Source organism: Perca flavescens, chromosome 13 (genome assembly GCF_004354835.1).
Source record: "Perca flavescens isolate YP-PL-M2 chromosome 13, PFLA_1.0, whole genome shotgun sequence".
NCBI lineage: Eukaryota > Metazoa > Chordata > Actinopteri > Perciformes > Percidae > Perca > Perca flavescens.
The window spans coordinates 28,437,126-28,452,580 of record NC_041343.1 but is presented as its reverse complement, the minus strand read 5'-3'; the positions used below and the strand labels follow the sequence as shown (position 1 = coordinate 28,452,580).

The window sequence follows — 15,455 nt, the reverse complement described above, 5'->3', positions numbered from 1 at the left end:
CAATTTTTGTGTCATTGAGTCACACCTTTTGCTGTTTCAAACGTACTGCTCTTCTGCTTCGGACAGGTTTGCAGTTGCTCTGCGGCAGTTTTCAGATTCACTGCAAATGGTCAAGAATCAAATAATCCCGGGTAAACTCACCTGGCCTTTAACGAAAGAGATTGTCAAAGAAACACAGCCGGACTATTTCAAGGTATGTTGTCATTTTGGTTTGTGTTTATATCCGTTTTAAAGATTATTTAGTTGCATGTTAGTGTTTGAAAATATAAATATTTACATCCCCTCCGCTAAGCAACTGAATGAATCATTTTTCTTTCTTCTTTTTACACTGTTTAACAGAAAAGACTTAAATGTAAAAACCAAATTTAGCTAAATAGCAAATATAGTATTCACCCAATTTACTCTTCAAGGTTCAGCTTTATTGTCTTCTAACAATACAGGATTGCAGTTGTAGCCCCCTTCATTTTAACCATCATATATTCAAATATTTAAATAGGATAAATTTGATAATAAAATTAAAACATTAAAATACAACACAGTATATAAAAGTAGGGATGCACCGAATCCAAATGTTTGGGGTTCGGCCGAATACCGAATCCTTAACTCCCATCCTCAGTCCGTTAACACAGTAAACTCATTAACAGAGGTGTCAAAAGTATTCACATTCATTACTCAAGTAGAAGTGTATAGATGCTAGGGTTTCAACTCAACTAAAAGTACTGGTTTCAAAACTACTTAAAGTATCAAAGTAAAAGTAATGTAAAGGGGAAAAAATGCCATTGAGGACAAAAACTTAGCCCGCCCCACAGGGGCCTAATAGTGCACTACCCCACCTCGACGAAAAAAAGGAAGCACCTTGTTCAATTGTATTTGTCTGTTCTGTATGTTCAAAAATATAAAACAATAAAGTTCATCTAAAAAACAAAAAGTAACAAGGCTATTTTAAAAATGTAAGGAGAGAAAGTACAGATAATTGCGTGAAAATGTAAGGAGTAGAAGTAAAAAGTCTGCTGTAAAATAATTACTCCAGTAAGTATAGATACCCAAAATTTCTACTTAAGTAAGGTAACAAAGTATTTGTACTTCGTTACTTGACACCTCTGCACATTAATAAAGTAATGAAGCTAGTAATGGTCGTCTGGTTAACAAGTTTTTAGCTGTGACTGTCCTTCCTTTGCCGTACTTGACGTTGCTACATTCTGGCTGCTGTCTGGAGATTCCTTCATGCACAACTCGTATTCTTTCGGATGTTTCAATGTTGTAACAGCGGCCATGTTGTGTATAGTTTAGGGTGCTCGCCACCACGTGACAAATCAGCATTGCAAATTGAACATGTAGCTTGTCTTGAACGGCCTTCTTTTGACTGAAAGTACTGCCAAACAACAACTTTTTCTGCTCCTGAGTTCTATTTTTACTTTATCACAGCCTACTGCCTTGAACGCTCCACCTACGTAAACACCTTCCCGTAACCAACGGCGCCGTCATTACGTTGACCAGCGTAGTACAAGCGTAGGGTTCGGTGGAAATAACTTCTACGGTTCGGCAGAAACCAGAACCTCGTCAAAAAGTCCAATATTCAGCCAAACCCGAATCCTGGATTTGGTGCATCCCTGTATAAAAGTAGCACTAAATTGAGAAATAAAAAGAAAATTTAAATCGCAGACAAACATGAAATACTGTATGTATTTTTGTGTAAAATACACTAATTCTGAATGCTTACTGAGCTTATCTTACTTTTATTTTCTCTTTTAGGACATTTTGGAGCAGGCTATAGAGTTTTGCAGATTTCCTCCTAATCCTGACGCCATTTGTCGACTTGAGAAATGCCTCGGCCATTTAAAAGCTGAAATCTACTTTACTGACCCAGATTTTAAGGTAATTGGCAGCCGTGAAACGCAGCTAGGTTAGTTAGTTTTACTATTAACGTATCGTGATAACGAATGTGCCTCTTTTTATATAGGGTTTTATTCAAATATGCTGCTGTCGGAGCTGCATTGTTGAATACCACATCGCCTGTTGGAAGGCCCTCAAGACATCATCTTTCTGTGACAGGAATGAAAAGGTACATTTTCCATATAGTTCTGTATTTTCAGTCATGATCATCAATTGAAATTGTCCAGAGTAAGTACTTTTTTCACTTTACAGAGCTATAGCTGTTTCCTACGATGGCATATAATGGCTTTTTGTAGGTAAAAGAAGTTTCACAGAACTGGAAAAAGTTGGGTAATATTCCTAGAAAAAATACTCCCAGGTTAAATTTGTAAATTTCCCAGATCCAGGTTTAGAAAAAGAAAAAATCTAAACTTTTTGAGAAAAACAACTAAAATTCTCAGATTTTAAAGTCACAAATCTGTGAGAAAGAACTGAACTTTTCTAAGATTTAAGGGGAGACACTGTGATGCAGTCCAGTTGGTCAATTAGGACCGAAGACAACAACTTCTCTCATTTAAGGTGGTTTATTAGACTTGTATACAAGGATCATTCCGCTTTGAGAATCCAGTCAGTGGATTTGCTGTTTCTGTCTCTTCTCGCCCCAAAACGAATGTGGTTTCACCTGTCACAGTTCAATATATGAACAATTTGCAGTAGGCCTGCATAATATTGGAAAAAAACTTACATTGAGAAATTTTTGAGAGAGAGAACATAAATAGCCATATTTAGAAATACTAAATCATTCTCAACTACTGGGCTGATTTTTGTAGGGGAGTGCATCTACAAAGAAAATGGAAATTTTCTTATGTGAACTAGTGTTTGTTGAACTTTAATGCTTTACAAAAACCAAAGCAAGTAAGCGCTGTGACTGCTCTTCTGAAGTGATTTTTGGAGAGGGAAAGTAGGAAGAAATACACTTGTTGACTGACATGACACCATTGTATTCATAGAATATCAATCCAGGCTAAAGTGAATGATATTAATGATGCATGCATGTTTCTTACTCTAAATTTCAGGTTGTGGTCGACTAGCGGACCTACTTGGGTTGTTTGATAAATTGATTAAAATTGATCATGATTGTTGGTTTGCTGTGCATGCAGAGCCTGAATGTCACACTCTTGCAACAAACTGTGTATTCAAGAGCAATTAAATCAGTGTAAATTGCGTTATATCAGAAACAGACTGCTGTTGTAGATTAGTTTTACGTTTCCAGCGTCGCAGCTCCGAACCATAACGTTAGTTGGGACCATATGGGACAGACGCCTTGTTTCTTTAACGCTAACTATATTAGCTTTAGCCTGGCTGGTAGCAGCTTTCTGCAGTGAAAAATGGCCGGGAAATGTTGGGATTATGTTGCATTAATCAGGTGATTAGTTTGTCTTTGCAGCGTACATAAAACACTGACTCCCCATGGAAAAGTATTAGCATCACTCTGTCAGTGGCAGCTGCCACTTACGGTACTTTTCTACACACGGGAGAGCCTCACTTCCCATAACAACCCCCGTCGGACTAACGTTACATCACATGACCTCCCGTCTTAAAGGGGAAGGGTCGGCCGGTAATAATCATGTAAAAGGAGAACAGTTAAAGTTTACTTTTCTATCAAGCAACAAAAAAGTGTTAGCGTCAACATCGCAACGTCTTGCAATGTGACTATCTCATCGCGATGTAGACGACGAAACAAAATATCATGCAGCCCTAATTTGCAGGCTATTGTGATTGGTTAATACTAAGATGGGAGGCAGCTGTAGATTTAGACTTTGGCGCCTCCTCGTTGGTGCACAGGCTGGTTCCAGCCTCTTGGCACTCGATCCATCCAATGGTAGAGGAAAATTGTTTTATTTTTTGTCAAGGACCCATATTGTTTAGGGGAGGTTGCATCAACCTCATTACAGAGAATTTGAGTTTTTTTTTTCTAGCAGATGTATGACTTTATGATCTCAGAATTTATGTTTTGTGAACCGGAATATGAACCCTCTCCCCCGGCTCCGTAAATCTTTTTTTCTTAACCTACAACTGCCCTAATACGTCGCCGTAGTTACCCCCTGCTGCTTCCAGTCTAATTTATTGTTATTGTGTTGCAGGATTTCCTGCAAGAGCCGTGTTTGACTCCAGACTGTGTCGGCCAAATCTGTTGTATCAAGATCTTTGGTCCAACGGGGCTGGTGAAGTGTAAGGTAAGATGATTCACTGTAGGTGAAGTGAAGCTTTCTAAGAGTCACTGCTGGTGAATCACAGGATCAGTGGTTAAGCCAAGTCCTTTCTCTCCTCAGTTTGAAGCTGCCATTCCAAAACCACATAATCCAAAGAAGCCCAAAGTGAATCAGAAATGTACAAGGTGAGTTAGGTACAGTTCATGCTGGTGACTCAGTGTAGCTGCAGGGGTTAGTGGGCCATCGCAGCAAGTCATCCTGATTGGTACTGTTACAAATAACACTGAAAGAAAAACAGGTTTCTTATTGGCAAGAAATGTATTGATTCTGAATTATGTATTATTGTTATCAGTGTTACAATTCTGTAAAAAACTGGTTAGACATTCAAATGAGGTGCTGCTAGAATTTAATTTTACAGACAGTGATGTATACATTTGGTTCAATTATTGGAGACTAACTTTAAAGGGTAATATACTAATAGACAAGTACTTGGTTTCAAGATAAGTACCTTTTGTCTATCATGATTTATTTTCAGTCTGAAGAAGTTAAAATCAAAGGAAGAGCACAGACTCAAGAGAAAGCAGCATAAGCAGTCATTTCAAGAAAAGCGGGCGATCAACGATGAGATTCTGCAGCAGAAAGAAGACTCCGCAACTGAGAGTCAACAGAAAGGTACTGCTTCAAATATCTTCATGTCTGAAATGTTTCTCTGACTGCATTTCTTCTAATTGTGGACTCCATTCTTATTTTTCATCAGGGAATTTGATTTAATATATGTTTATATTCACACTAGATCGTGATGATATTTCCTATTACTCCATATTGCACTATCCAGAGATTTGGTGGCTAGCAGTTCTTAACTTTGATTGTTGGAAGAGTGGAAAAATGTAACTGATAACAACACAACTTGGTCCTTACTACTAGTTTTTCTGATGAAAAAGAGCCTGACCACTACATCTTAACTTACTAACCAGATTTGGACACTGTCAGGCCACGGTTAGCTTATTAGAGCCGCTTGTTTACTTTGTTTTAGCAAAACAAATGTTGATCAGTCACCTTTTTGTTTTCACTGTCTTGTCAGCCTGGTTGCTGTACAGGGATAGAGTTCTTCTGCAGATCAGCCAGAACATGGAGCTGCTCAGAGAGGAGAATGGCCTCCACGTGTCAGCCCTGACCTGCAGTCTGAAGCCTTGGCTGGAGCTGGACTCGTCGAGGGGGAACCAAGTAGCTGTCAGGATGTTGAACTGGCAGCTGGAGCCGCTGGAGAATCTAGGTCAGGCCGTTGAGCTGCTACTGGAGAGGAAGAACCGGGTTTGGGCTCGTGTACTTATTCAACTACTCAGTGCCTGTCAGGATATAAATCCTAAACTCAACCACTGGGCGTGCCAGCTCAACAATGCAGGTAAGCATTTATCAGTACTCATAAATATGCAATTCCTCTAGAGTTCAATGTAAAATTTGTACAACTTGAACGATGTGTGACACGAAACATGGAAGGAACGTGGAAGTTAAATGGATGAAGAGTTATTTTACCGAAAGTACACTTGAACATTTACCTGGGAGAAGTGACGTACACATTGAAAAGTTTGGAACCAGCTGTTAATGTTTTTTTTTTTTCTTTCCTTCAAGAACTACTTTAACGAAGATTTCTATTGTGAAGTTTGAAGAAGAGCTTTGCTAAAGCAACACGTTGCCTGTTAACTCCAGCTTGTTAAAGGCTGCAGTATTGTGTACTTGACACTGAAACAGGAAGATGTTGCTATTTAAATCTGCACACAATATGATGCTAAGTTTCCCTTTTCTTTTACCTATGACTGGTTTCTTCTCTTCTTATTTAACTGTTGCTCAGAGGGATCTTTGTCTCTTTCTGCCCTTTTGAGTTGTCGGTCTGGTTGAACCATTGTACATTGTTTAGTTCTGTACAAAACAAAAGAGCATATATTTGTAAAAAGGACTTTCTACAACCTGAAAGCATCAAAGACCATTCAAACATATAGAGTAGTTCTTTCAGGCTGGACCCAATCAATATGTTGTGGCAGGAGATTCCAAACTTTTCAATGGTAGTGTATATTTGCGCACAGAAGTTGTGTAAAAATTGTGGACTTCAACATCAGTGCCATGTTGTAAAGTGTGACCAACTACTTTCTGCTCTCTTCAGGTCTGAATGCGGCTAAATCCTTCATTGAGCGCTACGCAGAACACTTGGAGCAGCTGGATCTGGCTTTTGTGCTCAACTTTGGCCCATTGCAGGACGTGATTATAGATAAGCTCGGTACTAGGCCAGAGCTTTTTTCAAGCATTGGCTTGACTGTGACTGAATACCTAAAACAGGCCCCCCCACATGACATGAGACTCTTTATCTGGACTCTGGAGGAGCATAGGGACGGGTATCTCTCTTGCCACCCTATACTGGATGAGTATTTTGATATGATGGGTATGTATATTTAACTTGACTTAATATTTGATTTGAAGGCTTCTTTATTTGTTGCTCATTATTTTACGTCTAATTCTTTTATTTTCAGATGGACATTGTTCGGTCTTAAAAAAGTCTGATGAAAATCAAAATGTAAGTCTTTAGAAACTTAATAACATTTTGTTCTTTAACTCTGGAATTAAGTTAGTTTCCTCATAAACTAAACCTTAAAGGAGTAGGTCTACATTTTTGTGAAATGCTCTTTGTTTTTCCTTCTTGCCGAGAATTAGATGGGACGATCGATGCCAGTATCAAGTCTGTACGGATACCGCCAGTTAGCGTAGCTTAGCATAAAGACTGGTAACAAGCAAACGTCTATGTTGCATTGTTGCCACCTTTTGGAACTAGTTACTGTGTCATCAAGAAGTCAAACTGAACAAGACAAAGTGTTAACAGCAACCACAGTGCATATGAAGGGAGAAAACAAAGCTGAATTAACCTGCAATTCTATTTCATTTTGATTTATATGTTGTTCATTGTAGTTTTATATTTAGTATTTGTGTTTTTGAAATGCGTCACTTTCATTTAAATTAAAGAAATTGTTTTCACTGCTAGTTTTAGATTTAGTCTTGGTCTTATTTTTCGTTAACTACAATAACCCTGATCTACAACAACAAAATGTAAAAAATGGCATTATTATATTGTTGAAGTTGTTAAATTACAGCAGTGTATGTGTGTGTATATGTATGTATGTATAGATAGATGGATGGATGGATAGATAGATAGATAGATAGATAGATAGATAGATAGATAGATAGATAGATAGATAGATAACTCAAACCTAGTTTAACCATGTCATGTGACATGCTAATTCAGTACACTTTATTAATAAATATTACTGGGACCACCACAACAAAATGTAACCTTTTAATATCCAGGAATTTAAATTATATTATATCCCATTATTCCTTTTTAAGTGATTTATTGTAAATGTGCCTGATTCCTCATGGTAATACAACATAATACTGAATGAAACTTGAGTAAGTTGTGAATGCATTTGTTTTAATTTCAGAATTCTCCTATCAAGAGTCGAGGTCGGAAAAAGAAACAGAAAGAGCCACGGGTGAGAAGAAATGTGATATGTCTAGTCGTTGCTTGTAAAGAGAATATGTCTTATGTCTTATTTATGTCTTTGTAGCGTCCCTCTGAAGTGTGTCCTCTCAAATTCCTGATGAAAAGAGTAACTCAGAGAGATGAATGGGACCAAGACTTTTTTGAAGATGACTCTTTGTAAGTTCTCATCCTCCTGATTGGGCAAAATGATTGTTATTGTATACATATTACAATAACTGTTTTTATATAATAACGTTGAGATTTGCTGTCAACAGATCATTCCTTCACCCTGGTGATCCGTTCAGCGTACCTAGTCATCTTCGAGAGCAAGTGGCCGAATTTGAGAACCAGTACAACGGCACCAGACACAGAAGTCCCTATAAAAACATTTTGGACAACAACCCCGACCCAACAAAAGAGAGTTTGTATGAGTAAGTGCAAGCTGCGATTCAGAGTAAATCTACTTGGTTAAACTCCACCACTGTGTGTGTATATAGTAGTCTTCATGCATATTCTCCTTTTTTTTGTTTTGAATATTTGGATGTCTCTCTGCAGCTACTTTGCTCAGATCTTGGAGGAGCACGGCCCGCTAGTTGCTGAGGACCCTCTGCTGGTTGGTGAACTAGGGAATTTCCCTTCAGTGGCTCAGCTGAAGATAAAGGAAGCGGGCGGCTTTGAGCCCTTCCTTCTGGAGTCCCTTCGCTTTATAAAGATGGGGAGGTGTATCGGCCTGGCGAAGCATGCCGTTACGCTGCAGCAGGCTGGACACGGAGCCAGCCTGGATGACCTGGATGAAATCCACTCAGACTCTCCCTCTTCTGATTTTGAAGCGGGTCAAGAATCTGCTTTCATGGGCTATCTGGACACTTGTTCTGCACAGACTGCTGTCTATCCCATCCTCCCAAGTCCTTATGTATTTGGCTCCCAGTCTCCTCTGCTTGGTCAGTCAGCCAGTGGAGTGACTCTGACTAGAAATGATCCATTTCACCATTGGTCTAATGGTGACAGTCAACAGCAAGTCTCTTTCTTTTTACCTAATGGTTACGAGGAACTAGATCTACCTACCAGTGAATTGGATGATGGATTTTTGGAAACGTCTTCAGTGACAACTGAAGAAAGCTTTTTAAAGAAACATGCAGCAGTACAGGTTAATGCCAAACATTTCACCGCCTTTTTAAATAAACTAGATGGAATATGTAAATACATGAATGTGTACTGAATTGGGTTTTAAGTTTGAAATGCTTTTTTGTATTGTTCTCTCAGACGTGTCAGGAGACCATGAGGAATGTAGCGGTGAATACAGAGATTCATGAGCGTTTCGAGAGCTGCCAGGTGAGTGGCTATAGCTTCATGGATTACCTGTAACTGTTTTAAGTAGAGCCAGACCGATAGTGGATGTTTTGAGGCTAATATTTATTTAGATATTGGCTGATTGTATCGGCTCTGTGTTGAAGTTGTTTTAACTTTCTTTGAGTTTTGCTGTTGACCCATTTTGGCCTGGTTTGTTATTCCAGGGTGACCTCAACAAAAAGCAAAAGGGCAACACAAAGTTGGAGCAGCAGATCAAGAATATGGTGAAAGGCTGTGACAAAGTCAATCTGAGTCATGAAGAAGACATCGCTCTCCTCGAGGCAGAAGTTCAGAATATCACTGCCAATATACAAGTAGGTCCATAAGCAGTTACAATTAGAGTATGTAGTCTTCATAAGATAAGCCTTTATTGACCCTCAGAGGGGGTGCAGCAGCACAAAGACAGACACACAGACTGGAAGGAGTAGACAGAAGTACAAATGTATATTTTTAAGCTTTTGGCTCAAAACTCCACTTAAAAACCAAAACGTAGCTATATAAATGTAGCCCAAGGCAAGGCAGCTTTATTTATATAGCACATTTCAGCAACAGGGCAATTCAAAGTGCTTTACATAAAACATTAAAGAGCAGTTAGAAAACAATTAAAAAACAATAATAAACAAATTAAAAACATTAAAAGACAAGAATAAAATTGATAGTGCAGTATAAGAATAAAAGTTACAGTGCAGTATAAGAAATTAAAGTTAATAAAATAGATTATTTAAAGAAAAGCAACATCAAAAAGATAGGTCTTTAGCTTAGATTTAAAAGAACAGAGTTTAGCAGCGGACCTACAGGTCCGCTGCTAAACTAAATGGAAGTTTGAATCATTTAATTCTTATTCTTTTGGAGCCAAAACTACTTAAAATGTAAATAATACATTTATTAGTTATTATTGAAGAAAAGAAGAAAAACTGCTTATTCTACACTTTTTGAAAAGTGTTTTGAAAAAAGTGATAAGCTGAATCTGAAAGTGTTTATTGGTTGTTTGCGGTTGTCCAGGTGACCAATAAGGAGCTGACACTGTTCCAGCAGAAGTTGGAAGAGGAGGTGAAGAAGGACCAGAAGGAGAAGAAAGCCAACCAGGAAGGACTGAAGTCCCTGAAGTTGGAGATAGAAGAGCTTGTGGAGCAACACGGCAGGTGAGACTGAGGCCGATGAGGGTGAAAAGTAACTAAGTACGTTTACTCCTGATCGTTTATAGTCTCATTAAACAAATTATTCTGTTTTTGTCTTTTTACACACACAGCCTCTCTCGAAGCATCAGAGAGAAGAAAACCAGCTTTGACGCAAAGTTGAGTGATTTCCTTGAGCTGGGGTAAGTGATGAACAAAGAGTTGATAATGAAGCGTACGTTGAAAGCCTCCCAGACTTTGTTGTTCACTTCTTTTCTAATTGTTTCCTTTCAGCAATCAGTCAGCAGCTGAGAAGATGAGTCTGGAGGATGAGATCAAGCGCTGCAAGGTCTTGTTTACCTCAGCAACCAGGAGATCTCACACAGCTCAGGTAGGGCTTTAATTCTTAACACCAATCGGAGACATTTCATTTAGAGTTAGTTCTTCTTCTTCTTGTGTAAAGCCCTGATAAACGCATGACTAAAGCAAGTACAAATATGGGACTTTAATTTACTAAATTGCTTGATTTTGAGTCTGTCGTCAGAGGTGTCCTTAATTAAAATGTATCAGTGTTTTATACTTTATACTGTGAATATAATCCAATTCATCTTATTTCAGGTCATGTATTTTGTATCTACTCATTAACACCTTATTTTGAAAAGCGGACGTAGTCACACCTGTCCTGGGCCATTTCAATGCATTTACCATAAAGGTCAGAATACGTGTGCACTCAAACTTTAGCAGCAGCTAGTTTGGCCACAGAGATGCCAGAGACCGGGTTTCAGTACCCAACCCTAGCCCTAACTGCCACTACTATAGAAGTGCACACAGCATGTCAAGTTTCCAGTCAGAGTGAATCACAGCTTATTCTTCACAGGTTGTTGAAACCATTACTGCCTTGGCCAAGTTCAGTAAATGTCTTAACCCTCATTGTTTTGCTCCTCCAGGTGTCTGTAGCGGAGAGCGTTCGGGATCAGGGTTTGTACGGCCTCTACAGAGAGCTGGCCAATGGCAAAGCTCTGCAGACCAAACTGGACGAAGCAGCACACAGGTTAAAAAGAGTGAAATCCCAGCTTTCAATCAGAATAGACCAGTTTGTGTTCGATTTATTTATTGTGTGATGTACTTTGGACTTTTCCAGATACCCATCTCCAGAGCTGGAAATAATTAGAAACAGCTGGAGAGTTACTGTCCAAGAAGTTGAAAAGAAAATCGGCGCTGCTGAGGTACATGAATCCATGTCATACAGCAACATAAGTAGATCATCACACACTGAGACTTCTGATATCATATTGTACTTGAGTATAATTTTGACCTACTTGAGCATTTTCCCTTTCTGTGACTTTATACTTCTGCTCCACTACATCTTAGTTAAAAATCACAAATGCAGCAACAACAGGCTTCATCAGCATCACTTTACAACCTACATCATGATGTGGATGTCATAACACTCAGTTTTGAATTATGTATTTGAGCTAAAATGATAATTTGATCTACTGTTGTTAATTGGAAACTACTTCTGTAATGGGTTATTTTAAATCTGCCCAGATGCCTGATGATTTATTGTGGGTGGGTGTGGTAATCCAGATGTTTAATAAGTCTTGATATGTTCCACAGGCACAGTACAAGGAGCAGCTGGATCAAGTGAAGAATGGTAGAAGAGTCAGCGAGTTGTCTCCAGTCAACGTCCACAACCAGTCGGAGCCTCCAGCCGCACCAGTAAGACATTTGAAGACATTATTTTGGACTTTTTGTACAATTGATCTCTTCAGTGGATAAAAAGAAAATATAAAATAATAAATTCCCATCTACTGCCACAACTGCTACTGTTACTTAAGTTACTACTCCCGCCATGGTATTTACTTTGAAAAATGTGTCATTTATTCAACTGAAATACAAGTTTCACAAATTAATCATTTCTTAACACTTTGGGTCATATTCATGTATATTAAACAACACAAAACCAGGTTTATTTATAAAATCCGATAATAAGCATTAATAGAGGAACTGTTGCATTTTACAGAAAGTCCTTGTGTTTTTGGGAGGAAATAAACACCTTAAGGAAAAAGTAAATATAAGTCACGTCAAGAAAGTCAGTCATAGTATAGTGTGTTGAAAAATTCATAGTATATACTAAGTTTAAAAAATAACAAAATATAAGTAATAACCATTTCCTTCTTTTCACATCCAATATCCAACTAAAAACGTATGATTTTGGTGTCGTCCCTCCACGCCCTACTTTTTCCTTGCAGGTGTTGCATATTGCAAACTTGTTATCTTCTGCACACACGCTGAAGAATGTCCAAACAGCTGACATGTTGCAGGTTAATTCCCGAGGTTCCCGACATGTGCGAGAATAGCGCGGACACGCGCTTCACACCGCGAGCGGGTACGCGCCAGACACGGTGGAAAAGTTGAGAGAAAGGAAAAAGAGAGCGTGCTGTGCGTGTGCGTGCGTCCTTGAGAACTGTAACTCGTATAACTTCTGTTGTCAGTTAATTGTAGCGTCGACCGGCATGAAATCGGCATATGTCAGACTGACCTGCCGGTCATGGCCGAGCACGTGAAAACCTGCCAGTTCACCGGCCGGTCTATCGGTGCACCTCTACTGCTAGAACTACCAAACGGGCATATAATTACTTTGTTTATCTCCAATAGTAGAATATGTCTATCAGAAACTACAGTTGCAAAATCAATGATCATTTCTAATAGAAAGGACTAATTAAATGTGATCTCTGTCCTGTCTTGATGTTGCAGCCGTCTGTGGCAGCCAAAGAGTTTGCTCCTCCACCTTCAGCCTCCCACAGAGCTTCACCCATCATCCACCCATCAGCAGCTGAAGCTCCGCCCTCTCTGCCTCAGCACAAACCTCCGACCAGAGCGCTGGAGGCTCCACACACTGTGTTCGACAAAGCCATAGAGCGCCTGACCACCATTTTTCCTGAGAAAACGAGGTAACGCAGGACCACTGATTACACACCAAGTTATACACACTTCAGACTGGCTATAGAATATTAGAGATGTTCCGATACCAGTATCGGTATCGGCTCCAATACTGCCTAAAACGCTGGTATCGGGAAGTACTGGAGTTTATGCACCGATCCGATACCACGTAATAAAGCCTTAAAGAAAATCTACGTTAAAGTAGTTTATTTATGTTCTTTTTCCGTTATATCTGACTGTCAAACTGGAGAATAAAAGAAAGTTCTGGGGCATTCATTGTTTGTGTTTGTTCATGTTTCACAAAGAGTTTAACCTGAGCCAGACCGACAACAAAGATAGAAATCATATCACATCCATACAGGGATAGTAGTTTACAGCTGTTAAAACATAATAAAATATATGACACACTGGTATCTGATTGGTACTCTGTATCGGCCGATACGCAAGTTCAGGTTTTGGTATCGGGAAGCAAAAAAGTTGTATTGGGCCATCTCTATAGAATATAAAAGAAACTGCTTTTTTGTTCATTTTATTTACACATGATGCTTTTTTTTTTTTTTTATTATTATTACATAATTTTGATGTCCCATTATAAAATATTGAAACTGAGGTGATTTTGGAAACCTTTATCACAAGCAAAAGGTGGAAACACAACAGTGATAATTTAGACTAAAACTTGTAAAATGAATGTATTGTGTGTTGTGTGTTCAGGTCCGACTTGATGAGGTATGTTCAGGAGTTGCGTTCATCCAGCGGGGGCAGCCTGAACAGCATGGCATTGCAGGATATGGTGGGCGGAGTGACCCAGCTGATCCTGGACCATCAGGTAGGTTTTTAAAGGTCCCAACGTTTGGACCTGGTCGGGGTCAGAGGCTCTCCCCCATTCAGGTCTCTGTTACGGCGACCTGAGAAGACCTCTAGTATTGATTGGCCCAGTCAGTCACACACTCACATCACTTCACATGGGTTGTTTCTCTTTTTTTCCTCTCAGGAGAAGCTTAATGCTGCCAAATCGAACATGAGACGCGAGAGTTCAGCCAAGTTTGTCACCCCGCCTTATGTGGCGCAGGTCTGGCAGCCACTTGGACCCCCCCAGAGAGCCACAAACTCCAACGCAGTAAGCCCAAAAATCTATTCGTATGAACTGCACTGACTTTAGCACAAACATGTTATGTAGAAGAAAGGAAAAATGTTAACTTTGCTATCCGTGTTTCTTATCCTGGCGTTTGGTCTTCTGTAGGCTGTTTACTGCGTCACAGAGCCCAGAGCAAGATACAGGCATGACCTCGGATTAGGGCTGGAACTGTTTTCTCACTCAGTTGACAAATCATTTCATCTATAAGACATCAGAAATAGAAAAACCGCACTCTCCGCCACAAAACCGTAGTAACACATCTCCAGTCTGGACCTGACTGTCTGTGTGTGTGTCTGTGTCTTTGATTGCAGCTGAATGTCGAGGATCCTTGCATCATTTGTCACGAGGACATGAGTCCAGATGACATCTGTGTGCTCGTGTGCAGACACAGCTTCCATGACTGGGTGAGCCAAGATACTCTCTTGGTGCTGCTTAATGTAAATTAAGCTGTGAGGCGTAAAATGTGTTTTATAAGTTTAAAATTAAATTCCACAACAAAAGGGTATTATGGTAAGCTGTGAGATAAATCTCACACACAAGCCCTGCTTGGTGAATTTTTCTTGACTTGAGTCCAGGGATTTAAAAACAGATCTTGTTTTTCTCGGCACAGAATCAAAGGTCATTCAAAAGGTTTTATATGTTAAAGAAATCTTTAAAAAGCATTGGTATTAATTGGTTAATTTATCATTTAACCGACGCAGAGTAAAATGTAAGCATTTTTGAATTTCCCTCAAAAATAAGTATTAAAATGTTAACCCCTGCTGCCATAGACAGTCATCTTATAATGTAAATTATAGCAAAAACTAAATGTATGGTTCCAGGGTCAAATTAATTGTTGGGTTTATATTACAAAGATGTCAAAAAATGTGAGACAAATGTCAATAAATGACAGCTATGACCCTGAAAAAGTACTAAATTGAACTCTGTGGTCTTAAGTGTACTTCTGTTTATCCTTGAGGTTAAATCTTTAGCCAGTGGCTGCTGTTGTCAGTGTGTGCTGCTGGTGTTGATGTGCGGCTGTGTTTGTGTTCAGTGTATACGGTCGTGGCTGAAGGAGCAGAGCACCTGTCCCACCTGCAGAGACCACGCATTGCTGCATGATGATTTCCCCGCGCTGTCCGCCAGAAGACGCCAAGCTCCATGATGTCTTAACCCTTTTCCTTCAAGTATGCTTTTATCTCCTTTTTTTTTTTAATCACTTATTTCATTATACTCTAAAAACACTTTTCGATTTTTGTATCGTTAAAATGTTAAGACATTCAATTTCTATCCTTTGAATAAACAAAACGTCTTGTTTTGAA

At 39.2% G+C, this 15,455-nt stretch overlaps 1 protein-coding gene across 1 annotated transcript in view; it reads left to right on the top strand.

The window, feature by feature from the left end:
• ttc3 (tetratricopeptide repeat domain 3) overlaps window positions 1-15,455 on the top strand; it is a 33,104-nt gene extending 17,649 nt beyond the window's left edge. Inside the window, exons 21-46 of the mRNA XM_028595619.1 lie at window positions 67-193; window positions 1,753-1,875; window positions 1,961-2,062; window positions 4,017-4,109; window positions 4,206-4,270; window positions 4,621-4,757; window positions 5,167-5,487; window positions 6,244-6,519; window positions 6,608-6,651; window positions 7,571-7,621; window positions 7,697-7,788; window positions 7,887-8,042; window positions 8,167-8,758; window positions 8,875-8,943; window positions 9,126-9,275; window positions 9,964-10,103; window positions 10,211-10,279; window positions 10,371-10,467; window positions 11,024-11,127; window positions 11,218-11,302; window positions 11,694-11,795; window positions 12,834-13,030; window positions 13,731-13,845; window positions 14,011-14,136; window positions 14,466-14,558; window positions 15,188-15,455. Of these exons, the coding sequence (XP_028451420.1) occupies window positions 67-193; window positions 1,753-1,875; window positions 1,961-2,062; window positions 4,017-4,109; window positions 4,206-4,270; window positions 4,621-4,757; window positions 5,167-5,487; window positions 6,244-6,519; window positions 6,608-6,651; window positions 7,571-7,621; window positions 7,697-7,788; window positions 7,887-8,042; window positions 8,167-8,758; window positions 8,875-8,943; window positions 9,126-9,275; window positions 9,964-10,103; window positions 10,211-10,279; window positions 10,371-10,467; window positions 11,024-11,127; window positions 11,218-11,302; window positions 11,694-11,795; window positions 12,834-13,030; window positions 13,731-13,845; window positions 14,011-14,136; window positions 14,466-14,558; window positions 15,188-15,298 (3,637 nt within the window). The 3' untranslated portion in view covers window positions 15,299-15,455. The remainder of the gene's footprint in view (window positions 1-66; window positions 194-1,752; window positions 1,876-1,960; window positions 2,063-4,016; window positions 4,110-4,205; window positions 4,271-4,620; window positions 4,758-5,166; window positions 5,488-6,243; window positions 6,520-6,607; window positions 6,652-7,570; window positions 7,622-7,696; window positions 7,789-7,886; window positions 8,043-8,166; window positions 8,759-8,874; window positions 8,944-9,125; window positions 9,276-9,963; window positions 10,104-10,210; window positions 10,280-10,370; window positions 10,468-11,023; window positions 11,128-11,217; window positions 11,303-11,693; window positions 11,796-12,833; window positions 13,031-13,730; window positions 13,846-14,010; window positions 14,137-14,465; window positions 14,559-15,187) is intronic.